Source organism: Camelus bactrianus, chromosome 19 (assembly GCF_048773025.1).
Source record: "Camelus bactrianus isolate YW-2024 breed Bactrian camel chromosome 19, ASM4877302v1, whole genome shotgun sequence".
Taxonomy (NCBI): domain Eukaryota; kingdom Metazoa; phylum Chordata; class Mammalia; order Artiodactyla; family Camelidae; genus Camelus; species Camelus bactrianus.
The window spans coordinates 33,010,985-33,032,926 of NC_133557.1; the positions used below are offsets into that span (position 1 = coordinate 33,010,985).

Below are 21,942 nucleotides of genomic sequence, written 5' to 3' on the forward strand. Positions count from 1 at the left end.
ACCTTCTCAGGAGTCACGGAGCTTATAGCCTTTGGGGCTGGCCTCTCTCCATCAGCGTCAACGGAGTGCTGGGAATTGCTGGAGCTGTGTGGCGTGCCCCGTTCCTGCTCACTGCCGAGTGGTGTTCCGTCGTGTCAACCTCTTCACTTGTTCTCCACTCACAAGGACATGCCTGCTGTTTCTGGGTTTGGCGTTTATAAAACACTCATGTACTGGTTTTCCGTGTGGACGTCAGTTCCCATTTCTTTTGAATACATGCTTAGGAGTGGGATTGCTGTGTCACGTGAAAGCCTGTTTTTAAGTTTATGGGAAACTTCCAACCTCTTCCGAAGGGTGGCTGCCCCATTTCGTGTCCCAGCAGCAGGACGAGGGTGTTCACCACCACCCACAGCACTCGGTGCTGTAGCAGGTGTACAGTGGTAGCTCGTGTCGTTTTAATTTGCATTTCCCACATGAGTAATGATGTGGCGTGTCTTCTCCTGTGCACGTTTGCTGAGACCCGTGGTTACGTCTGTTAACTTCTGCTCTCATCACTTGTGCAAGCCGGCACCCACTGGACCTTGCACTGCCCTAAAAAGCCTTTGCACACCAGGAATCGCTCAGGAGTGTTCAGGGGAGCCTAGTAATAGCAAGGCCTGGATATGACCCAGGCACCCTTCAGTGGAGGAATGGATCCATGAGAGTGGCCTGCCCCCAGGTGGAACTTGTCCGGTACTGGGGGCGAGCAAATTACAGCTATGTGCAGCGGTTTGAGTGATTCTTAGAGATATATTGAGTTTCAAAGGGGAGTCACAAAGCTGCATATATTGTGTTAAGGTTTTTTTTAAGCTAAAAAAATTTAAAGTAAGTAGTTTTTAGAGAGAAATATGAGGTGATTTTTTAAAGCAAGGAATTGTAGTAAACACTGATTCAAGGTAATGCACGTGGGGAGAATGCAGGAAGTTTCACAGTTATTGGTAATTTTCTGTTTTTCAAACTGAAGGGTGGGATCGTGGTGTTTGTCACTGTGCATCGTGACTTATGTTCCGTATATTCTTTTCTGTGCATCGAGTATTACATGGTAAAATACTTAAAACAGCCAAAATAGCCTTCCTTTTAAGATATTTCAAATCTGTTCTTCCAAAGTTGGCGTATGATTTTTTTCTCCAGCAGTAGGTTGAATTCAACAGCAGCTCTTTATAAACAGCCACTTCACGCTGAGACGGTACCTGGAGACACAGGAGTCAGAGTGCACGTCTCTTTCCCCGAAGATCTTTAAGTCCTCTGTGGAGCACAGATGTGGCCCACGAGGACAGGAGTTTTTGTGTTTTATTTTGTTCATTGCTAAATCCCCAGCTTTGAGAGCAGAGCATGGCACCTGGCAGGTGCTTCGTAATCATCTGCTGAACAAGCAGGCAACACAGACACGCACTGTAGAATGTGGTAGGCTCTGCTTTCTGTCCATGGAGCAGACGACCAGGACAGGCCTTCCAGGACCGGGGTTGTTGCCGCAGGGTCCCGAGGTCCCAGGAGGGCTCCCTACACAGGAGAGGCCAGAGCGTGGAGGGGAGCTTGGGTCCTCAGGACTGGCAGCTGAGGGCGAATTGCCAGACCAGGAGGCCCATGGGCGCAGTGGCTGGAAGGAGGCTGGGGTTGGGTGGGGCCTTCATCCAGAAGGACCTTGGAGGGCAGGCCAGGGAGCTGGGATTGGATGCTGCACCCAGTGGGCTGTTGGGAAGGACCTGAGTGTGGTGGTGATGGGCGCACAGCCGTGCTCCATGGGCCACCCTGGCCGCCGCGAGGCAGGGCTGATGTGTGTCCTTGGAAACCCCTCCTGCCTGCCGGACCCTGCCTCGCATGCCAGGCAAGCTCTGTTGCCGAGCCCCTTGTTCCCTTGCGTGTGTGCCCCGCGACGTGGAAGGAGGGGCCCTAGCGCTCCTGTCAGCAGCACACACCAGGACGCACTACACTTGCCCGCTGTTTGTTCTTAAAGGTGTGCTGCAACTACAGAAGATGCAGCCTCAGACTGGGCTCAGCCTCCCGGCACGAGGACCCAGAAGGCAGCTGTGGCGGCAGCGCCCCGTGACAGTGGGTGCCGCACCGGCAGGCGCGGCTGTTCCCCAACACTCAGTTGGGCCTGGGGTGCCTTTGAAATTTATCTGAAACAGGTCTAGGAAACTCAGAATGCTGAGGTGCTGCTTCAAATAGCAGATGGTGGACTACTGGACTCATTACCCCCACGACACACAGACATCTGAGGGGCTTGGACAGACAGACAGACACCTGAGGGAGTTGGACACACGGACACTGGAGCAGGTTGGACACAGCAAACCGGCTCATCCCTGGACTGGTGTTGGAGGAGGCCTGGGTTCCTCCTGTGACACTCACGTGGGGCCTCTGCAGTGCTGAGCCTGGAGCTGTGTGTCTGTGCTGCCAAGTGCTGGGAGGTGGAAGGAAACAGGAGTGAAGGAGACGGCAGCTCACAGAAAACGAAAGAAATCTGCGCTAGGAGGTTAGAACGCTAACCAGGTGCAAAATGAGCGCTTTTCAGTTCATAGCACAGGGCTGCATTTTTAAGATGATCTTTTTTTTCTATATTGGAAAAGTGTTTATTTCTTTTAAATCATTTAAGTATACCTGCTCATTATAGAACTTCAGGAAAATAAAATATTAAGGTAACTTTTTTCAAAATTTGATTTTAATGATTTAGAAAACCCCACAAACTTGATTATTCTTTCTCCCCTTAACTATCTTCCACAGTCTGTTCCTGGGACACTCCCAGACGCAGTTCTCAGTTTCATACCTACTAACAATGGTATCAGATCCATCCATCTTTTGGTCACAAGGTTATGTCCCAACTGAGCATGAACGTGCAAGTGTGTATTTCCTGGCAGCAAACAGAATGCTGACGTCTGAGATGTGTGTGAAAATGGTGTAGAAATTTAAATTTAATAAATTTGATGATTTTTATGTTTGAACAGCATTTATTTCATCTTCTGTCTCAAAATTATACCAGTTTGAATAGTTGTTCAGAACAGCTATTTTTTTTTTTTTTTAAAGAATAATACTTCTAAGACGGTAAGTATTTTAGGCTTTGTAAGTTGCACGGTCTCTGCTGAGAGCAGCCACAGACAGAGACAAAGGGGTGCGTCTGTGTCTCAGTGGAAGTGGTTTGTGAACAAGCAGCCTATTCTGGAAGATCGGAGAATTTTATGTTTCATTTGGTTTTCTTGTAGCGTCTCATTTACACTGAGAACAGATCACTTTGAATTACAACAGAGCTCTTTTTACTACAGGTAGAATTGACATTCAGTGAAAGGCACAGTCTTGCCTGGGTTTCAGTGAGTTTTAGTATATACACTCGTGAGATCACTGCCCCGATTAAATTAAGAATGTTCCTGGGGGTGGGGGTGTAGCTCAGTTGGTAGAGCGCACGCTGAGCATGTACGAGGTACTTGGTTCAATTCCCCAGTACCTCCATTAGGAAAAGAGAAAGAAAAAAAAGAATATTCCTCTCCCTTACCTTCCTGAAAGTCGCTTTTCTGGTTTCTGTGATGACAGATTGTTCTTTGTGTAAATGGAGTCATTTTGTGTCTGGCTTGTTTGCGTAGCAGTGTATTTGAGATTTACTTATTGCTTGCTCTTGTCAATATGTTACCTTTTTTTACTGGTGAGTGATGTCCTGTGTGGACCAGACCCCACATGATCAGCAGGGCTGTTTAGGGCTGTCTGCTCTGCTCTGAGCACTTCATGTAAAGCATCAGAACCTGGAGCCGTGGGGCTCACCTCCCACCTCCCTTCTCTGTGCAGAGGTGTCCGCGTGGTACGTCTCCCCTGCATTATAAACTCCACAAGTCAGTGTTGACAATTTCTGCTCTCAGCGGTGCTGTGTATTTTTTTAAAAATAAAAAGGACAAGCTTGACTGTTACCTAGATGCTAACCCTTTCCAGTGGCCTCTGTCCTTCCAGAGATGCCAGTCCCCATCCGGTGCCCCTCCCCTTGGCGCAGGTCACCCTCTTTGACATTTCCTGTATTTTAGGTCTTTGTGATGGTTCCTTCGTCTCTGTCAGAAAATGCCTTCATTTCACCTTTGTTTCTGAGGGACGTTTTTGCTAGAGAGAGAATTCTGGTTTGACAGGTGTTTGATTTCGGCACTTTAAGTTGTGCCGCTGTCCTCTGGTCAGCAGGACTCCTAACGAGGAGAGTGTGTTGAAGCGCTCGCTCCTCTGGGATGTGTCCATGTTCTCTCTTTCGGTTTTCGGCAGGGAGACTCTGGTGTGTCTGGGCACGATTCTCTCCTGGTTAGTTCTGTGCTCTGCAGCCAGAATGACCTGAAACACACCTCCTGCCTGTTCCCATACACTGTGTCCTCGGGGACTGTGCTCACACCCGCGTCAGGTGTCGTCCTGCGTGGGTCTCTCTGCCCAGCTGTGTCTGCTGCTCATCGAGGTGCCCCAGCCCCCGGCGTGTGGGGGAACCCAGTAAGGAGTTGCTTTGGAGTCCATGGTGTTGGAGGAGGATGAAGGCCCCACGGGACAGATGTGTGTCCTGTGAACAGAGGGAGTGTACTGAAGCCCAGCAGAGCACGTGAGACCGCCTCTGTTCCTTAGGCCTTGGCTCTGCGCGGCGCTGTGCTGTGACCGTGCCTCTGGCAGCAACGGGAGGGATGCGTCTGGTGGGGCGCCTCCCTGCGGAGCCCGGGTCTGAGGCAGTCGGCCCACTCCCCTCGTGACGGTAGAGTGACTTGCAAAGTGGGCGCTTTTCTGTTCTTTGGTATGAAAGTGTTATCAGGGCAGTGGTTCCATGTTACGTGGGAACTTAAATTTAATTAAGATCCCGGTTGGACAACCCCCGGAGTATGCTGAGGGCATGTGACTGGGGGTCAGTGTGTCTGGCGTGTGAGCGGTGGTGGTTCCAGTGGCGTGTTGTCTGTCTTCCTCTGCCCGCCCGAATGTCTGGTGCCCTGGATGTGCGGAGCAGTGTCGGGGAGCCAGGTGGCCTGACTAGCAATGCAGCAGGTCACAGGCTCCCAGCTAGGGTGCTGCGCCCACCTGGGGGTCCTCGGACCACGTTGTCACAACCGCAAGGGTGGTGTTGGATTTGCCTTATGGTTTAAGGTTTCCCACTAGCCGAGCGGTGCCTTTGCAGGTACACTGTCAGAGCAGACGGTGAGTAAATCGTTACCAAAAGAAAGAGGAATGAACTGATGGGGGTAACAGGGCGCCTTCTTGGATGGTCTGTGCTGAAAATGCCGTCACCTCTCCGCCAGCTGTTCCAGCTATTTCCCCGGGAGATTTGCCGGTGGGGGGGCACTCTCACTGTCGTCTGGCCCGATTGCTCCACGTCACGACAAATTTCTTAAGATTTTGCCGTCTTTGTTATTTTATTTTTTTAAATTTTGGGGGCGGGCAGGGGTAGTTAGGTTTACTTACTTGTTTTGTTTTTGGAGGGGGTGCTGGGGGTTGAACCCAGGAACTTGTGTATGCCAAGCACGTGCTCTACCACTTGAGCTACATCGTCCCCCCTTGAATTTTGTCGTCTTGATTGGAAATACGTATTCAGAACATTTCCTGCCTGCGTCTTTGTTTTGTATTTGTGCAGAGTTACTTTTGAGGAGTCGTGGTAACTAAGCCTGCACATGCCTGTAGCACACAGATGGGGTGACCATCTGTAAGCTCCCACTTCCCTTAAATAAGTCACAGGAGAGCCATTACCTGACCTCTAGGGCAGGGCTGTGCCTGTTCCATGGGTAAATCAGGTTTCCTGGGCACACGGCCATGCCTGCTCTTGTACACGTTATGTGCTTTCCTGCCTCAAAGGCGGAGCTGGGAACCTGCCCGCAAGACTGAAATACTTACTGTCTTGCCTTTTACAGAAAAGCTTGCGTGCTGGCTTCTAGCATAAGGATCCTCTGAGGAATCGCGCCAAGTGAGCCTTAGTGGCAAAGTTTGTGCTGGCTTTTGCTGGGCCCAGCTCGCTCGTTTCTGGTGTTCGACTCCTCGGCTGTGGTGCAGTTACATCGGGCTTGAGCTGTGCAGGTCCGTCACTGATGCCACTGGTTTCATTAAAATAAAGGAAGGTCCGTGGTGTCAGAAAACTCAACTGGTTGAAAACTGGATTGGAGGGAGTCCATCTTAGGATGTTTGCTGGTTCTTAGGAGAATTCGGAGTTGACTAGACCGTGATTGACTGGACTCTCTGTGTAGGTCCCTTTGATTGGCCAGTGGCCAAAACAGGTCCTGAGATGAACAGCTTTCTCTTGAGCTCTGATGAGAAGGGTCTCTGTAGGGACTGTCGGAGACTTGCTGGTTCCAAGAAGGAAGCAGCCCATGGGAATGAGGTCCAGACCCCTGGGGTCAAAAGGACAGTGTTGGCTTGGGAGGCTGGTTCTCAGGACCCCCAACGGCCTGGTCTGGCAAGCTGAAGCTATAATATTTGGCAGGTGCTTAACAAACTGTCCTGGATGTGACTCGTGCATCTGGAAGCATGATGAGAATGGCAACTTTGTAGCTTTTGTAAAAATGATACATAAAGTTATAAAAAAAAGTTCTAGCAATGCAGAAAAGCCTACAGAAGTACATGAGTCTAGAAATGAAGCAATCAGATGGGAGTAGGGAAGGAACCTCTGTGCCCTGGTTCTCCCAGAAAGAACCAGATCACTGGGTATGTACCTTCTGAAGATACTCACATAGTCTTGTTTGTTTTTTTTTTTTTAATATATTTTTATTGAAGTATTGTCGTTTTACACTGTTGTGTCTCAGATAATCTTGTAAATAGAGGGGTTTGTTTCCATTTTCCTTGAATTTGGTGAACAGAAAAATCAAGGTGACACTAATGAGATTGCTGCTTCCCCCAGTGCAAGCAAGCCTGCTCTCCTGAGGAGGGTGCCGGCCTTGGGGCCAGCTCCGCTCTAGATGTGGCGCGGGGCCACGGGGCTGCATGCTTTTCCCCTCCCTCCGCCTGCCGCACGGCTTCAGGGTGAAGTGTGTGCTGAGTCCGTCGCTGCGGCTCTGCTGTTCTTCAGCCTAGTTCTTGCATTTCCGTGGGTTTGACAGCTGCCTGCAGACCTGCTGCCCCTGGTTTCCATTTTTGGCTACTTTTGGTTCATGTCTTCATTGTCTTCATTTTATCACCGAGGCGTCTTTTCCCAGGAGCTCTTTGTTCCGTAAGTTCTCATGTGCTCGTGGACATGAATCTGTTGCTCTGCCTGCGGAGAACTGGCCTGATTACAGCGTCACTGGGTCAGAAGCGGCCCAGTGTCACTCCTCTGCGTTCTGGCGCTGCGCGTCGCAGGCTCTTGCTGCTCCAGTGAGGGGAGAGAAGGCTGCTTGTCGCAGCGCGGGTTTTGACATGTGTTTATTATTAAACAAGTACAAGCCTTGTAACTTTGGATATAGTTACTGGCCATTCGTAAAAACTAAGAAAATTAACTCTAAGATTTTGGAAGTCATGATTTATCTGCACCTGTTAAGAACCAAGTAATGAACTGAAACGATCAGCTGACCCAGCAGCTAAGCCGGGTATATGTCGGGCTCGCCTGAGGTGGCCTCTTGTCTGAGACCAGGAAGTGCTGACCTTCGGCGCAGTAATGCCTGTTACCATCCGACACACTCGCCCGCTTCTCAGTGGTGCTGGTGAATCAGAACTCAAAATGCGAACAACCCACAGGGAGTTCTCTGCAGTCAGATTAAGTAGCTGGCTGCCTCTGGGTGTCTCAGACAGTGGGCGGTCACTTTTACAGAGCAGGCGCAAAGGCACTGATTGTTGTTCCTGTCCTGTGGATGGGCTCCAAAAGTCAGCTGTGTGGTAGGCACTGAGAATAAAAAATGGTTTGTCAGATTTGTATTTTCTAGAACAGTTCCCAAAGAAAGACCAAAAAAATTACTTAACAGGTAGTAGTTCAACTTGACCAAGCCATGGACCTTCTGTTGTAGATTAACTGGACCGAACACTTAGTGACAGAGGGTGGACTAGAACCCACCACTCCACTGGCTCCAGTAAAGACACTGCTGCTCACCCAGGACCCCGGGCCCTGTGGCAGGCCCGCCCTGGGAGGGAGGGGCTGTCTGCATTTCCATCTCCAGGTGAGGGGGAGGCGTGGCCACTGCGCTGGTGTCACCACGTGGACCATGTGGAAGCTTTCAGAACCGGGCTGAGAGTCCTCACACCCTGATTGCAAACCCACGCTCCTCGGATGGCATTGAGGCTTGCTTTATCTTCTGCCCTCAACACCACACCCTCGTCCCATGCTCAGGGCCAGGCCGACTTGCCAGGTGTCTGTGGGCCAAGACGTTATGCCCTTCACCTTTGTTTCAGATCCTGGCCTCACCACTCTGGTTGGTCTCTGCCATCATGCCTGCCTCGCTGGGGTGCGGGGCCAGGGGCTGGTCTGGAGGGAGAGCACATGTGTCGTGATCGTGATTCAGACACAGAAGTGACCCTGTGCCCTGAGGAGGGGGCCTCCTGGTCTCCCCACTGCGGCCAAGACATCCCCTCTCCTCTTACCATGTGTTCCTGTTTCTTGATTTCCTTCCTCATTTTGTTGAAATGCTCCTCAGACCATTGTGATGTTCGGGATGTGTGACCAGCGCCTCTCCCAGACTCTGGCGGGTATGCGTTCTTCTGACCTTGCGCTTGGTCGGTGCTGGAATTCTAGCCTGAAAGTCTCTTCTTCTTAGAACTCAGACTTTCCTGATGTGGGCAGCGCTGTTTGCCCGCTGTTGATGTGTGGCCTGTCCTGGACGGGCGCTGGTTTGCACGCTTGTGTTTTCTTTTCTTTTCAGTGGACTGTTTTTTCTCAGTGGGCTGTTTTCTTTGCCTTTCAAATTCCCGCCAGACAGGTCTCCTTTCTGGGGTCTTGCCTGTGCTGACTCTCCCCAGGCACTTCCTGACTGCGTCTTCTCTGCGCCTTGGCCTTCAGCATCTCCGCGACTTCTCTGATGACTTCACTCTCAGAGCTGTTTCCAAAGACTGTCGCATCCTCTGTCGTCACAGCTTAGTGTCGTCTCTCGCTCTGAGGATGTCAGAACTGAAAAGCAGAACTTGCTGCTTTTCCTCTGTGGACATCAGCTGCTTTTTGTGTTTTGTTGTTTTTAATTGATGACCGATTTTTTTAGAGCAGTTTTAGGTTTACCCGAAAGTCGCGCAGCCTGTGCGGAGAGGATCCCAGTCCCACAGGTCGTGCAGCCTGCGTGGTCGTGAGTGGTGATCCAGTAGTGGTATGTGCTAACTGAAGTCCGCGGTTCACGTCAGGCCTCACTCTTGGTGCTGCACGTTCTGTGTGTCTTGACACACGTATGATGGTGCGTCCACCGCGGTGGTGGCACTGACCTGAAACCTTTGGGGCCCCGCCCCCCACCCCCACCCCAAGCCCTGACCCTTCACCTCTCCAGAGCTCGGCCCTGCCCCACAGTTTCGAGTAGGTGGGCTCACACAGTCTGCAACTTTCTCACGCTGGCTTCTTTCCCTTAGTTAAATGCATTTAAGTCTCCCCCAGGATTTTTCATGGCTTGACAGCTCATTTCAGTTAGTGCTGAGTAGCACTCCACTGTCTGGACGCACCGTGTGTTTCTCTGTTCACCTGCTGGAGGACATCCTGATTGCTTCCGAGTTTTGGCAGCTCTGACTATGTCAACTTATTTTTAAGTAAATATAGATTGTTAGATCAGTAATGAATTTAGAAATTATGTCCATTCTCTTTTTGAATTACATGTTATTTAGAATTGTATTGTTTAAAAATAAATACTTGAGGTTTTCTAGATACTAGACATCTTCCTTTTGGGTCTCTAATGCTATTAAGGTCGGGGACATACTGTGTGTGATTTCAGTCCATTTACATTTATTGAAACTTGTTCAGTATGTCGTGTGTCTCACATGTGCACATTCCACGCGTGTGGGTGTCATGCCGGCATCAGGTCGTGGTGGTTGACGGTGTTCCTCAGATTGTTGGCATTCTTCCTGATTTCGTGTGTCTGTCTGTTCTGTCCGTCTCTGACAGAGGAGTGTCATGATTTTTGTGACTGAAGTTACCTGTTTCTCCTTTTAGTTCAATCAGTACTTCCTTTGCGTATTTAGAGGCTGTTTTTAAAATATGTCTCTTGCACACGGTATAGTTGTGTCTTGCATTTTATCCATTCTGACAATCTCCTTCCTCTCATTGGAGTTTTTAGTCTGAAGAGTTTTTCACTTTTCTTTCAGCTTTTCAGATATGCTTCCTTGCATTCTTGTTTAGAGGTTGCTTTAGGGATTACAATAAACACACTTTTCTGCAGTCCACTTAGGGTGACAATATCATAGCACGGTTAGAAGCTGCCCCTTACCCCCTTGTGGGACCACTCCTTACTCCTTCCTGCTGTGACCGACTGTGTTGTGTTTGTGTACTTTGTGACCTCCACAAACAGCGTTGTGACTTTTTGTTTAGTCAAAGTAAATGAAATTCCACAGTCAAGTGGAATAAAGTCCATCAGCCCTGCGCTTGGAATTTTTGTCCATGCTTCTCAGTGTCTTCTCCGTGTTCTTGCAGCTTAGCCTACCATGGCCGACCAGAGACAGCGCTCCCTGTCTACCTCCGGGGAATCGCTGTACCACGTCCTGGGCCTGGACAAGAATGCGACCTCGGATGACATTAAAAAGTCCTATCGGTAAGAGGCCCTGCTCCCGGGCAGGAGGCTGTGGCTGTGTTCACACGTGGTTTTCCCCGGTCTTCTCAGTGTCTAGCTGGTAGCAGCTCCATCATATCTTTGTGTGGGTAGTCAACGTATGGCTTAAAATTGCTACCTGAATGCTTTCTTGGCAACAAAAAACAGCGCTTTGGATAACGCGAACTCTACCCTGGAGCAGGCAGCTCCTCGGGAGCAGGTCATGCCGAGCTGCGAGTGCCAGCTGTGGGAGGCAGATGTCACCGGTCATCCAGGACGTACTTCTCCTCTGGGTCCTCTGCGTTGTTTCCTTGTCAGACATATTGTGTTGCTCCCCTGGCGACTGCAGTGAGCGGCTGGGATGCTGAGGGCAGCAGCCCGGTTCACCCCGGCGCTGGTGGAAGTTCTCAGATGGAGCAGGGCGGGCCGGGCCGGGCCGGGCACATGCTCCTCCGCAGGCACGTTGGGCCAGGAGGTGGGCCTGGAACACTCGCAGAGACTCCTCTTGACCCCGGCGTGCTCGAGTTCTTCGGGGAGTTGGGAAGCAAGACGGTGGCGGGTAAATGTTTCTTCTGCCAGGTGAACTCGAGTGCGGGACCAAGAGATGGTTTTGTTTGCAGAAAACTGGCCTTGAAGTACCACCCAGACAAGAACCCCGATAACCCGGAGGCCGCGGAGAAGTTCAAGGAGATCAACAGCGCCCATGCCATCCTGACGGACGCCACGAAGAGAAACATCTACGACAAGTACGGCTCGCTGGGGCTGTACGTGGCCGAGCAGTTCGGGGAGGAGAACGTCAACACCTACTTCGTGCTCTCCAGCTGGTGGGCCAAGGTGAGGGCGCCGGCTCGGGCGGCACCTTGCCCCGCATGAGGCCCGGTCCCGGCGGTCGAGGTGGGTGGGCTGCCGGCAGGGGCCACAGCGCGGGGTCTGCGCTGGGCGGTGGCACAGGCATCACTGTGAGTCTGAGGAGACGTAGAGTCAGGAGGCCTCCACGGGAGCCTGAGGGGACGTAGAGTCGGGGGGCCCTCCCTCCACGGTGCTCTGGGCGGGTCTAGCTCGTCACTGGGCAGGACTCGTCCGAAGCGTCCAGCTGGGGTGCCTTCTGACGTGCGGCGCCTCTGGATCCCGGGGTGGGGCAGAGCTCGTTCGCCCTCGCGGGGCGGGCAGGGGCGCCCCGGCCTGGGCAGCACAGCCAGCGCCTGTCCCCCCAGGCCCTGTTCGTCGTCTGCGGGCTCCTCACCTGCTGCTACTGCTGCTGCTGCCTGTGCTGCTGCTTCAACTGCTGCTGCGGGAAGTGCAAGCCGCGGGCGCCCGAGGGCGAGGAGCCCGAGTTCTACGTGTCCCCCGAGGACCTGGAGGCGCAGCTGCAGTCTGATGAGCGGGGTGAGTGCCGCCGCCCGGCCCAGTGTGCGCGTGGGGCGCGGCCGGAGCGGGCCCTGAACGTGTGCACCCGTCTCGTCAAACAGGAGGGCACTGACACTGGGCCGGGAGTGTTTGTGGTGGCAGCTGGGCCCGTTGAGGTGTGACGTGGAGCCTGGAGGTAACAGCAGATGCAGAGGCTGTCCCCACCGCGAACTGTGGTAGCCGTAGTTACGAGGGACCGGATAGGTGGGGAGGGGCCCAGGGCCGAGGCCACGGAGGAAGGTTGTGTGGGGTGAAGGTCGCAGTAGCCTCTCCCCTCTGAGCGCTTGCCCTGCGACCTCTGACCCCAGTAGAGCCAGCAGGCAGCCGAGGTGTCACTTGGGCGGCACCGGGGCTGCTGGCTGGGCCTCATGCCTCGCGCGTGTGCTTGCTTGCAGAGGCCACAGACACGCCAGTCGTCATCCAGCCGGCGTCCGCCACAGAGACCACCCAGCTCACGGCCGACTCCCACCCCAGCTACCACACCGATGGGTTCAATTAAGTCCAGGAGGAGCTGTGATTAGAGGATAAGTCAGTACCCGGCCACTCAACCTTAGAATCATGAACTGTAGTCACAGAGATGGGGCGGGCGCTGCCCTGGCCCTGGAGGGGCCGCGCCAGCCTGCCTCTGTGCCCGCCCGTCCGTCGACCCCCGACACGTGAAGTGCGTAGCATGCAGTATTTAAAGCAGTTTAGCTACGGTCTTCTTCTTCTGTTGTTTTCCTTTTTTAATAGCATGTGTGGGGTTATGTTCCATGTCTGTCTGTGTTGTGGGCGTCCTGGGGCCACGGACCACATTCACCGGACCGGGAGCTGCCTCAGGGCTTGGTCAGGTTGTTGCTGTGGGTTGTCGGCCTCGTGGCCGAATGGGCCCTCCGTTCCCATGTGTTCAGGGGCCTGAGGCAGGCAGGCGCTGCCTGGCGGCGGCTGTGGACTCAGCCTCCTGCCTTCTGCTCACTGACTGTGTGACCACCAGCAGGGGCTCTGGACTCACCTGCCAGGAGGGAGCTGGGCCTACCCGCCCTGCCAACAGCACTTCCATGGCATCCGTATTGAGGACAGTTTTGTGAGATCTGGTCACCTCGTTTGTTTGGCCTTGTGGCAGGGTGCTTCCCGTTTGGGTTTGTTGTGGACAGCGTAGGAGGCTCTCCTGGTCCTGAGACCACATTCCCTGCCCATGTCTGACCTGAGGCCCCTGTCCTTCAAGTGTGCCCTCGCCAGGCGTGGGAAGGTTCCTGCACTTTCCAACGGCCCCGAGCTGGGTTGACAGGCCCTCCCGGCAGCCTCCACCCTCCCCTTCCCCTCATCTCCTCCACATTCCTTCAGGCCCCCCGGCCTTGTATCTGTGTTTGGACCTCTAAGAACCACAGATGGTAGCAGTGGCCCAATACATGGGAGGCAAAGGAGCTAAGGGTCCAGGTTGCTGGTGGTGAGGGGCTGCCCGGCCCTCCCCTCTGCGCTTTCCTTTCCTTCGCCTGCTCCCTTTGGCCATTGGGCAGGTGGTTTCTGGAGATAGCAGGTTGGCAGAGGAAGGACCAGCTGGACCAAAGGCACACTCTGGGCTAGAGGGTCGGGTCCCCAGGAGGCCCTGGTGCCCCTGGGCTCGGTAGCCAGCAGCCTGACCACGGAAGCCCCTCTCACTGTCTCAGTAGCACCTTTTATGCAGTGTCAGAAGCCAGCCTTGTCTGCGTCCAGGCCTGTGGGTGGTGCCCCTGCTGGAAGGACCTGGAGACCTGGCTGCGGCGGGGTGACTCCCTGCTCGACTTGCACCGGGCACTGGAGACCCACGGTGCCCGAGTGGGCCTAGTTTCCGCAGAACGCACCTTGTGGCTACTGGGCTCCTGAATGTCCCCTGGGGGCACAGGGAGGGGCCGCCCACGTGCTGGTAGGACGCACCAGGACCCCTTCCCGAAGCACTGCCTCCGTTCTCCCGCGGCCCTTGTGCTCAGAAAGCCTCTGTGTGGGGGTGCCCGGCCGGCTCGGGCAGGCGGCAGGGCTGCGGGCACTTGTTGGTACCATGTTGTTTTGGTTTTCGCCTGTGAAAGAGACGGTGAAGACAGGCAGTGAGGGGCGAGTGTGCACTGATGCTAACTGAGAGGTAGTCTAAAGCCAGGCCTCGCGAGAGGAAGAAGTCCACAGCTTGACCCGCCCTGAGACAGAGAGGAGGCCAGACAGTCCCAGCACTTCAGCCTGAGGTGCAGGCCCTCGTCAGCTTCCTGCTGTTTCTGGAAGTAACTTAGGAAATGAGTTGTTTCTCCCCAGGGTGGCCAAGAGCCAAGGTCAGAGCTTGGGCTGCAGGTGGGAGCCGCCGTGCTGCTGCCTTGTGGCCAGAGGACTCAAGGCCTGTTCCACACGCCAGGGCCCCCGGCCGGGTGTCCGTCAGTCACAGAATCTTACTGGTCATTTCCTAGAAACGTCAGGCTTCCCTGGAGGCCAGAGTGGGAAGCCCTTCTGAAGGGGCACGTCTGGAATTTTGTTGAGCCCAGTCCCGTGGAATCTCTGAGAAGCTAAGTGAATCATGGCAGTGATGCTGACAGTCCCCAGGTGACAGCAGTGGCAGCTCGAGGCTGGAGTCCGGGGTCTGGGCAGGTCTGGACCCCCCCCCCACCACCACCACCACACACACACTCTCCTGACCCTGAAGCGTCTCCACTTTGGTGGTCGGGAGGCAGGAGCCCTTTCCAAGTTTCTACCGGATGCACTTCCAGGCCCTCCTCTTGACCGAAGACCCAAGTCCCTGGTCAGCTTCCCTTTTCCCTGTGTGGTCCACCTGTTTGCCTGGTGCAGAGTGTTCTCTGAAAGGGCGCCCCCATTCGTGTGCTAGGTGGGAACCACCCTCTGTCTGCTGTGGCGGGAACAGGCACTCGTTGGCCCTCACTCTCGGGCTGTCCCCTGTGGCCAGAGCTGGGTGCACCACCAGGCACCAGGGGGGTCCAGCCGCTCTGACCACCTGCGGCCTAAGGTGTGGGAGAGGCCTGCGCCACCCGAGGGCAGCTGCTGGTGTGTTGGTGTCAGTCCGCTCAGTGGTGTGGTCTTTTCTTGTCTTCCTTTGGCTTTATTCTGTTTTCAAACTGCTTTAGATATTACCGCTCACACGCGAGCCTTCCTGCTTCTCTAGTCAGTCAAGCAGCCAGCACCGCTGGAACCTGGCGGTGGGAGCACACTGGGCTTGGTCACGAGGCTCCCTGAGAAGGCCCTGCCGGGACGGTCTTGCACGTTCTAACTGCGAGCGGTCTGTTCCAGGTGGGCTTGTGCCTGGGGAGAGCCCGCCGCTGCAGCTGGCGGTCCAGGGAGACGTGCAGCCTCCTCGGCACCTGGTGAGGCCACCAGTACGTGGGGCGGGCGCTGGCACGCAGGCTCTCCCTGGAGGGGCCAGGCTCTGCGTGGGCAGAGCTGGGGGGCCCGTCCGTCCTGCCCTGGCCCTCAGCATGGCCTGCCGGGGGCTTGCGTGTGGGGTGTGGAAAGTGACCGGTCTCATTCCTTTCTCTGTATTCTGAGCTGTGAGCCCGTGTGACACAAGACTTCCCTGTTTGTTTTGCTATTTGGTTGTGAATCATCGCCTGTGAAATTGGCAAAAGCTCCTTCTTCCTGTCCTTTCAAGCACGGCTGGCGTCTGAGCTGTGGGTGTGGGCAGTGTGTGTACATATGTGTATATGTATATAGCGCAGCAGGCGTGACTGCTGCTGTCCAGGTGAAACAACAGGTGCAGTGACAGTTGGCTCCAGAACGGCCCCTGGTTTCTTGACGAGCCAGGCAGGAGCGGGTCTCGGCAAGCTCCCCACCAGGTGCTCGGAAGGAAACCAGCCTGTTGTGCGCCTGGAATGGGGGTGGATGGCCGGGCCAGTGCCTGAGTGTGCCATGGCAGCCTCCCCTGCTGGTGTCTGCCTCTCCAGGTTAGGGTGCAGGGCTGCCCAGGTGGTGACTGTCTGTCACAGGGGCCACACCCATCCCTGGGGGCCTCTGCCATGCTCACCTGACCCAGAGGTGTGTCCCCCATGACACTCAGAGGTGGCTGAAAACCCCTCCTTCCCTTGAAACATTATAACCAATTTTCTGAGCATCAGGTACAATCAGTGACAAAGCTACGTTCTAAAGGGGCTTCTGTCCTGACTGCAGATCCACCCTGGAGGGGTCCCCGGGGAGGAAGGGCTGGGCCTGGGGTCCTTCGGGCAGCAGCTCTTAGTTGATTTTGTCCCCCTAGAAAGTGGGACGATGTTCTGAACCAGGAAGGCAGTTTACACTGAATGTACACGTGTGAGAAACTCCAGTGCAGGTGCAGGGACAGCAGTCGTCCGTGTGCTGGTTTCGTCCTGCTGCTGGGACCCAACCTCCACCCCGAGCCCATGCACACCTGGGGCCGGCTCGGGGCGCGGTGGTCTCCCGTGGTGATCGTCCCTTGTGTCTGGATGTTGACCTGTAATGAAGATGACTTGTAAAATAAATGTTTTCACTGCAGACCAGCTGTGTGTCTCATCAGGGGCCCCCACGCAATCCTGTTTTGGGGGGTCTTGCAGTCTGGGGGCGGCTGACCCTAGAGGCCCTCCTGAGTCCCTTGGGGGGCTGGGACTTAGCTCCCACCTGCCTGGTCCGAGTGTGGACTGGGCCCCTCCCCTTTGGTCTGTTTTCACCTCCATTTTCTAACCGTGACTGGAGGGAAGAAAGCAGCGGGTGAGCTGTGAGAGCCCCAGGCCTCGGGCAACTGGGACCATGGGTTCGAGTCCTCCTGGGAGGGACATGGCCAGCGAGACAGTGGCCAGCACTGCTGGTTCCGCTGTCCCCTCCTGTCCTCCTGCCTTAGCCCCTGGGAACCACCCCACTCGCTTCCTGCCTGCTGCCCGTGAGCAGTTTGTCCAGGTGGAGGAGCAGGGCTGCAGCTGGAGCAGCACACTGGCCTTGGGCCTGCCCTGTGCTGGCAGCACGAAGTCGGGAAGGGGTGACAGCAGAGGGCACCCGGTGTAGGCTGGCCAGCTTTTCTGCCCCTCGGGCAGCTCCACCCATGTCCAGCTCTGCTCCTGGTCATTCGGAGGCAGGCTTCCCTGGTTGTCCCTCTGCCTGCTCCCCCCTTGGCATCGGTGTGGAGTGTGCTCAGGTCCTCATGCATGGACACTGCTGTTCTGTCTTCCTGGGTCATCTCCAAGCCAGTGCTGGCCCAGGGCTGCACCCTGGCATCTCCCAGGTAGGGCCCACCCTCCCACCTGGCCCCTGGGGGTTCTGCGAGTCACCTCCCCCTACCACCTTGATGGCAGGGAGAGAGAAGCAGGGAACAGTCTTGGCCCAGCAGGGCACCCTTGGACACGGTGGAAGCCTGGGGTGTCTGGCAGGACTGGACGTGCCTTTGTGTCTCTGAGACAGGCTGGATCCAGCCTTGAGCTCTTACAAGAGGCACCACCTGGGCCCCCGCGGTTCACGTCCAGCCACATGTGCCCATCTGCACACATCGGGGTGGATCTGGAGCTGACGCGGGGCTCAGGCCCAGGAACCCTGGCAGCTGACTCAGGAGGCTTGTAGGTCTGACCACCCGGCCCCACAGGGTTGTGGACAGTAGGTACCTCCAGAAAAACCAAGCCCAGGTTGCAGGTGCCACCTTCAACACCCTTTGAGGTCTGTACCCCGCCTCAGATGGGGGTGCTGGGTCTTCCTTCTTGGTCCTAGCTAAGGGCAAGGCAGAAATGTTTGGGGGAAAAAAAGCAGAAAAAAAAAACAGAATAATGTAACAAGCACCTTGAAACTCTTTATTCAGACATCACAAACACGAAGTAACTGAGGTTTTTCATAAAACATTGGCAGCTCTCTCCCAGGTCGAAGTGGCCCCAGCATCTCAGTCCAGTTCTGTCCATGGTCTTAACCACGCCCACCGGTCTCGGCATCTATTAAATAACATGTTCCACTGATTTCTAAGCTTTTACGTAAATCGTACTACGCTCAGTCACTGAGGGTTCATTCAGTGTAGGGTTTTTTAAAAAATCCATGCGGCTACATCTAGGTCCAGTTAATTTGCTTTAATTTCTGTACAGCACAGATCGCGTGAATTAACCACAAGCGGCTGATGGACTGTGCTGGTTGAGGACGCAGGTGGGTTTCAGTTCTGGCTGGTGAAGCACGCTGCCCTGCCCTCGCGGGGGCTGCAGCTGGGCAGGATCTGGAAGCCCCTCCACTCCCCCTTCCCACCTCCCTGCCAGTCCTCAGGTGCTTTCCTTGTTGTTTTTCTTAATCAGCGTCCATGCTTATTTTCACTGTTTTCGTTATGAGGTGCTTACAGAGAAACAGAATGTCACACCACGCCTTACTCATGGACATTCAGGGTGGTGGGCAGCAGCACCTCCTCCCTTCCTGGCCCTGGTTTAGGGGGGCCGAGGGCGTGGCCGAACGGCGCTTGTGGACGATTGCGAACGTCCGCCCCGCGCCCCCTGCCCTCCCGTGACCTAGGCTCCTGGTTGCGGTCGCGTTCGCCCGCTGCCGGCAGGTCCTCTGTGCACGCCGGCCCGGCCCCGGCCCCGCAGGCATCCGGGCGCGCAGGGCGTGGCCACAAGGAGGAGCGGGGCTGTTGTGAGAGCGTGGACGGCGGCAGCTGACGAGCCCACCCCCATCCGGCGGCCCTGGCGGAGGTGATTAGCATCCAGGTGGACCAACGGGGTCAGGTGAGGGTCAGGTGAGCGCGAGGCCGCGCTGGGTGGGCTCCCCGCCCGCAGCAGGACCCAGCAGCCTGGGGCCTGTCCCAGCGGGGAGCAGTCCTGGGGCTGCGGGGTTCCAATGACGCCTGAGCGGACCCCGTGGGAAGCCGCGTCCTGGCCCCGCGCTGCACCACCCCGCGGCAGCGTCGGAAGCGTCAGGGGCGCTTTATTCCAGAAGCTGGAGGGGCGGGGGCAGGCGTCCGGGGTCTTGCTCTGGGAAACCCGGCAGCGACTCGGTGAGACGGCGCGGTGGGGAGAGCGGGCCGGACGGGGAACCGGGGAGCCCCGGCCCACGAGAGTGAGCTTGGTGTCACCTCCCTGCACGCGAAGCGGCCCAGCTGGCGAGTGCTCGTACCCTCCGCCGGTCGGGCTCGGGGCCCCTAAGACTCCGGGCTGTCTTGTCCTGGTGGGAGGGACCCGTCGCTGTGGGGCGGCCCCTGTCCCCAGCCCACCCGGCCACCTACCCACTCCAAGTCCCAGGCACTAGGCCCCCTGCCTGCCTCAGGGAGATCCCCTGCTTGGCACCTGATTTCAGCTGCCGATTTCCTAGGCCTCCAGGAGTCCCAGAGGCAGTACCCCCCAGCGCCCCAGACCACGGCTCCCTCCACCGCTGTCCGCTTGCCCCAGCCCCCAGCGCGGGCCCCTTTCTGTCCAGGTGTGAGGTGGCCCAGCGGGCCTGGCCCGGGTCACGCTTGCCTGGGCTCTGCTTGTGCAGGGCCTGGGGGGAGCGCGGTAGCAGTTGGGGGGGAGTCGGAGCCAGTCCCAGCACCCGCCCCCCCGACACATGATGTGGGGGTGGTTCTAGGCCCCCTCAGCTGGAATCCGGTTGGTGACCACATACGCCAAAGGCCCAGCCATCACCAGGCGCCCCAGCGGATGTGTCACTGCTGAAGTCGCCATTGCTCCCAACCCAGTCCCTCCTCGGGCCCCCTCCTGTGGTCACAGACCTAGAACCCCGAGAAGCCTGTCTGACCTAAGCAGGGCTACAATCCATCTGCTGCCCCCTGCTCTGTTGCTTCACACCTCTGAATCCGCTGCCCCTCCCCTCCTGCTGCCTCCACACCCTCAGCTTGACCTGGGAGAGCCTGAACCGCTCCAGCCTGTTGCATGGTCCGTGGCTGCCTCCTGCCCCAGGCCTGGCCCAGGGACCTGTGTGGTCACCCTTTTCCCGGGACTCACCCTGGAGTGCTTCGGGCTGCAACGGCTGGGGCCCAAAAATACAGGGTCTTGCAGGTGCTTCCTGACCCCAGGTGGCCCAGCGAGGCACCGTGACAGGCAGGGCAGAGTCCTTCCTCAGGCCACACCAACCTCCAGCCCTACTGCTGACCTGCTTAAGTACCTGTGACAGTTGCCCCATGGCAGCTGCTGCTGGAAAAGGGGCAGCACCTCGTGGGCTGACGAACCTGAGATTGACCCCGACACACCATTCTCAGGTCAGACAGTCCTGGAGGCACTGCCCTGGGGCAGCTGACCCGTCAGCAGGCATGTTCCTCCTTGAAAACCCTCAACCCTGAGTCACAGGAGCTTCCGGACAAGTGAGGGAGGGGCTTAGGTCTGCATCCCGCCCACTTGGGAGGCTCCCAGGAGGCCTCCAGGCCACACCTCAGACTGGCACCCAAAGGAGCCCAGGTGCCCAAAAGGCCCAGGCGACCACACGGGGCCGCTGGTCCATTCCAGCCTTGGAGCAGTCTGCCAGAGGTTCCTGGGGGTGGGCTCATCTGTCCCTGGAGGGCACACCACTCGTCTTCTCAGACTGGAAGCCCCTGACGTCTCCAGCTGCCGTGTTCACCGCCGTTCCCAAGAAAGTCTTGGACCTTAGATCCTGGTCCTGTTTCTGGGCCTGGGAGGCTCCCTGGGATTGGTCGAATTGCCTCTCCTCCCGGTGGCACCCCAAAGATGCTCCCTCAGAGCTGTTTGGAAGGTGACCCACTTCCACCACCCCATGGGGTCCTGGCAGGAAATGGCCCAAGAACTCCCGTAAGCTGTGACCTCGTCTGACGAGAGAGCCCCAGCCTGAGGGGGCAGGGCTCTGCCCTAGGCCACCACTGACCCTCAAGAAGAGGGAGGAAGCTCTCTCCCCACCCTCCAGAGGCTGGTGGCTGAGTGGGGTGCGGGCAACTGGGCCCTCTCCTTCCGGGCCAGAGGGCCTCGCTCACGCGCGTCCATGGACATGTGCTGGGGGCTGTGGCACAAGCTTGTGCACGTGTGGGTTTGACTGATTCTCTGGGAGCCGGTCAGCCTCTAGCTGGACTCAGGGGGGCCCTCCCAGGAATGACCTAGCCCCTGCCGGCTCCTCATGAACTGTTTGCCCCATCTCTCACCTGGGAAGATCGGACTGGACAGAATGGCATCGTCCCCACCTGAGCTGGCCCGGCCTGCAGCAGCCTCCAGGCTCCAGGCGCACACACAAGAATGAATGAGTGAATGGGGGCCCTGGAGATGTGGGAGAGGGTCCACTCACCAGGTTGGGGAGGAGAGGCCCCTCCTGCTGATGTCGGCCAGTGTTGCTCCTCTGACCCTGGTGCCCGGCCACCTCTTGGATAAGCTCCCGCCTTTATCTGCTGTCCTTGGCCTGGCCCCAACCCAGTGACTTCCTGTCCCCGCCCCACGACACGACCAGCTTTTCCATGACATGGCCTTTGTGAGTTGGGGGAAAAGGAGACCAGTGGGGCAGGAAAGGGGCAAGAGCTGGGCTGCGAGGCGGAGGAGGAGGGAGATTGAGGGCATCTGCCAGCCCCACTGCGGCAGCCCGGAGTGCACACCTAGCCAGGCCCGCCAGCGTCCTTGCACTCGCGGGGTGCCCTCGCCCAGAGCAGTGACGGCAGGGCCGGACGTTGTTTCTGACCCTGAGCAGTGTGGCTGGCTCACTCAGGCCCTGGCCAGCTCCCCTGCAACTAGGGTTCCTGCCGGGGGCCAAGACCAGTTCCTCACTCCCCCTACAGCCGCCCATGCGCCGATTTCCGCCCCCACCCCCATGGGACAGACACGTGGTGGTGAGGAGGGGGAAGTGGCTGTGGAGGCTGCTGACATCTTTTGAGACCCGGAGCCCAAGTTCCGGGCTAGCTGGCCAGGAGCAGAGCCCAGAGCTGCAGGCCCTGAGCCTGGGCTGCAAGGAGTCAAATACAAGACCAGGAGCACCTGTTGTGCTGGGAGGAGGGCAGGGCCCAGCAGAGGCCAGGCTCCTCGATCCCTCCCTCCCCACGGTGGCCTCACAGCCCTAGCGGGCACTGCAAGCCCAGGTCCCAGGCAGG

General features: G+C 56.6%; 1 protein-coding gene and 1 long non-coding RNA gene across 5 annotated transcripts in view; one reads left to right on the plus strand and one right to left on the minus strand.

The window, feature by feature from the left end:
- DNAJC5 (DnaJ heat shock protein family (Hsp40) member C5) overlaps positions 1-16,475 on the plus strand; it is a 29,963-nt gene extending 13,488 nt beyond the window's left edge. For 2 of the 3 annotated variants that reach the window (XM_074347719.1, XM_074347721.1), the window contains exons 2-5: positions 10,502-10,619; positions 11,237-11,450; positions 11,831-12,002; positions 12,419-16,475. In XM_074347719.1, coding sequence (XP_074203820.1) covers positions 10,513-10,619; positions 11,237-11,450; positions 11,831-12,002; positions 12,419-12,522 — 597 coding nt within the window. In that variant the 5' untranslated portion in view covers positions 10,502-10,512 and the 3' untranslated portion in view covers positions 12,523-16,475. Of the gene's footprint in view, positions 1-10,501; positions 10,620-11,236; positions 11,451-11,830; positions 12,003-12,085; positions 12,160-12,418 lie in introns of all 3 variants that reach the window. The other variant, XR_012500726.1, reaches the window with a different exon arrangement.
- Positions 16,476-17,731: 1,256 nt separating this feature from the next.
- LOC141574080 (uncharacterized) lies at positions 17,732-21,842 on the minus strand. Of its 2 annotated transcripts, none has more exons than XR_012500729.1 (2): positions 21,153-21,842; positions 17,732-19,094 (listed from the first exon to the last, which is right to left on the minus strand). It is a non-coding gene; the product is annotated as an uncharacterized LOC141574080 (long non-coding RNA). The 2 variants fall into 2 exon arrangements; XR_012500728.1 differs by lacking the exon at positions 21,153-21,842 and adding an exon at positions 19,871-21,133.
- Between the last annotated feature and the right edge of the window lie 100 nt (positions 21,843-21,942).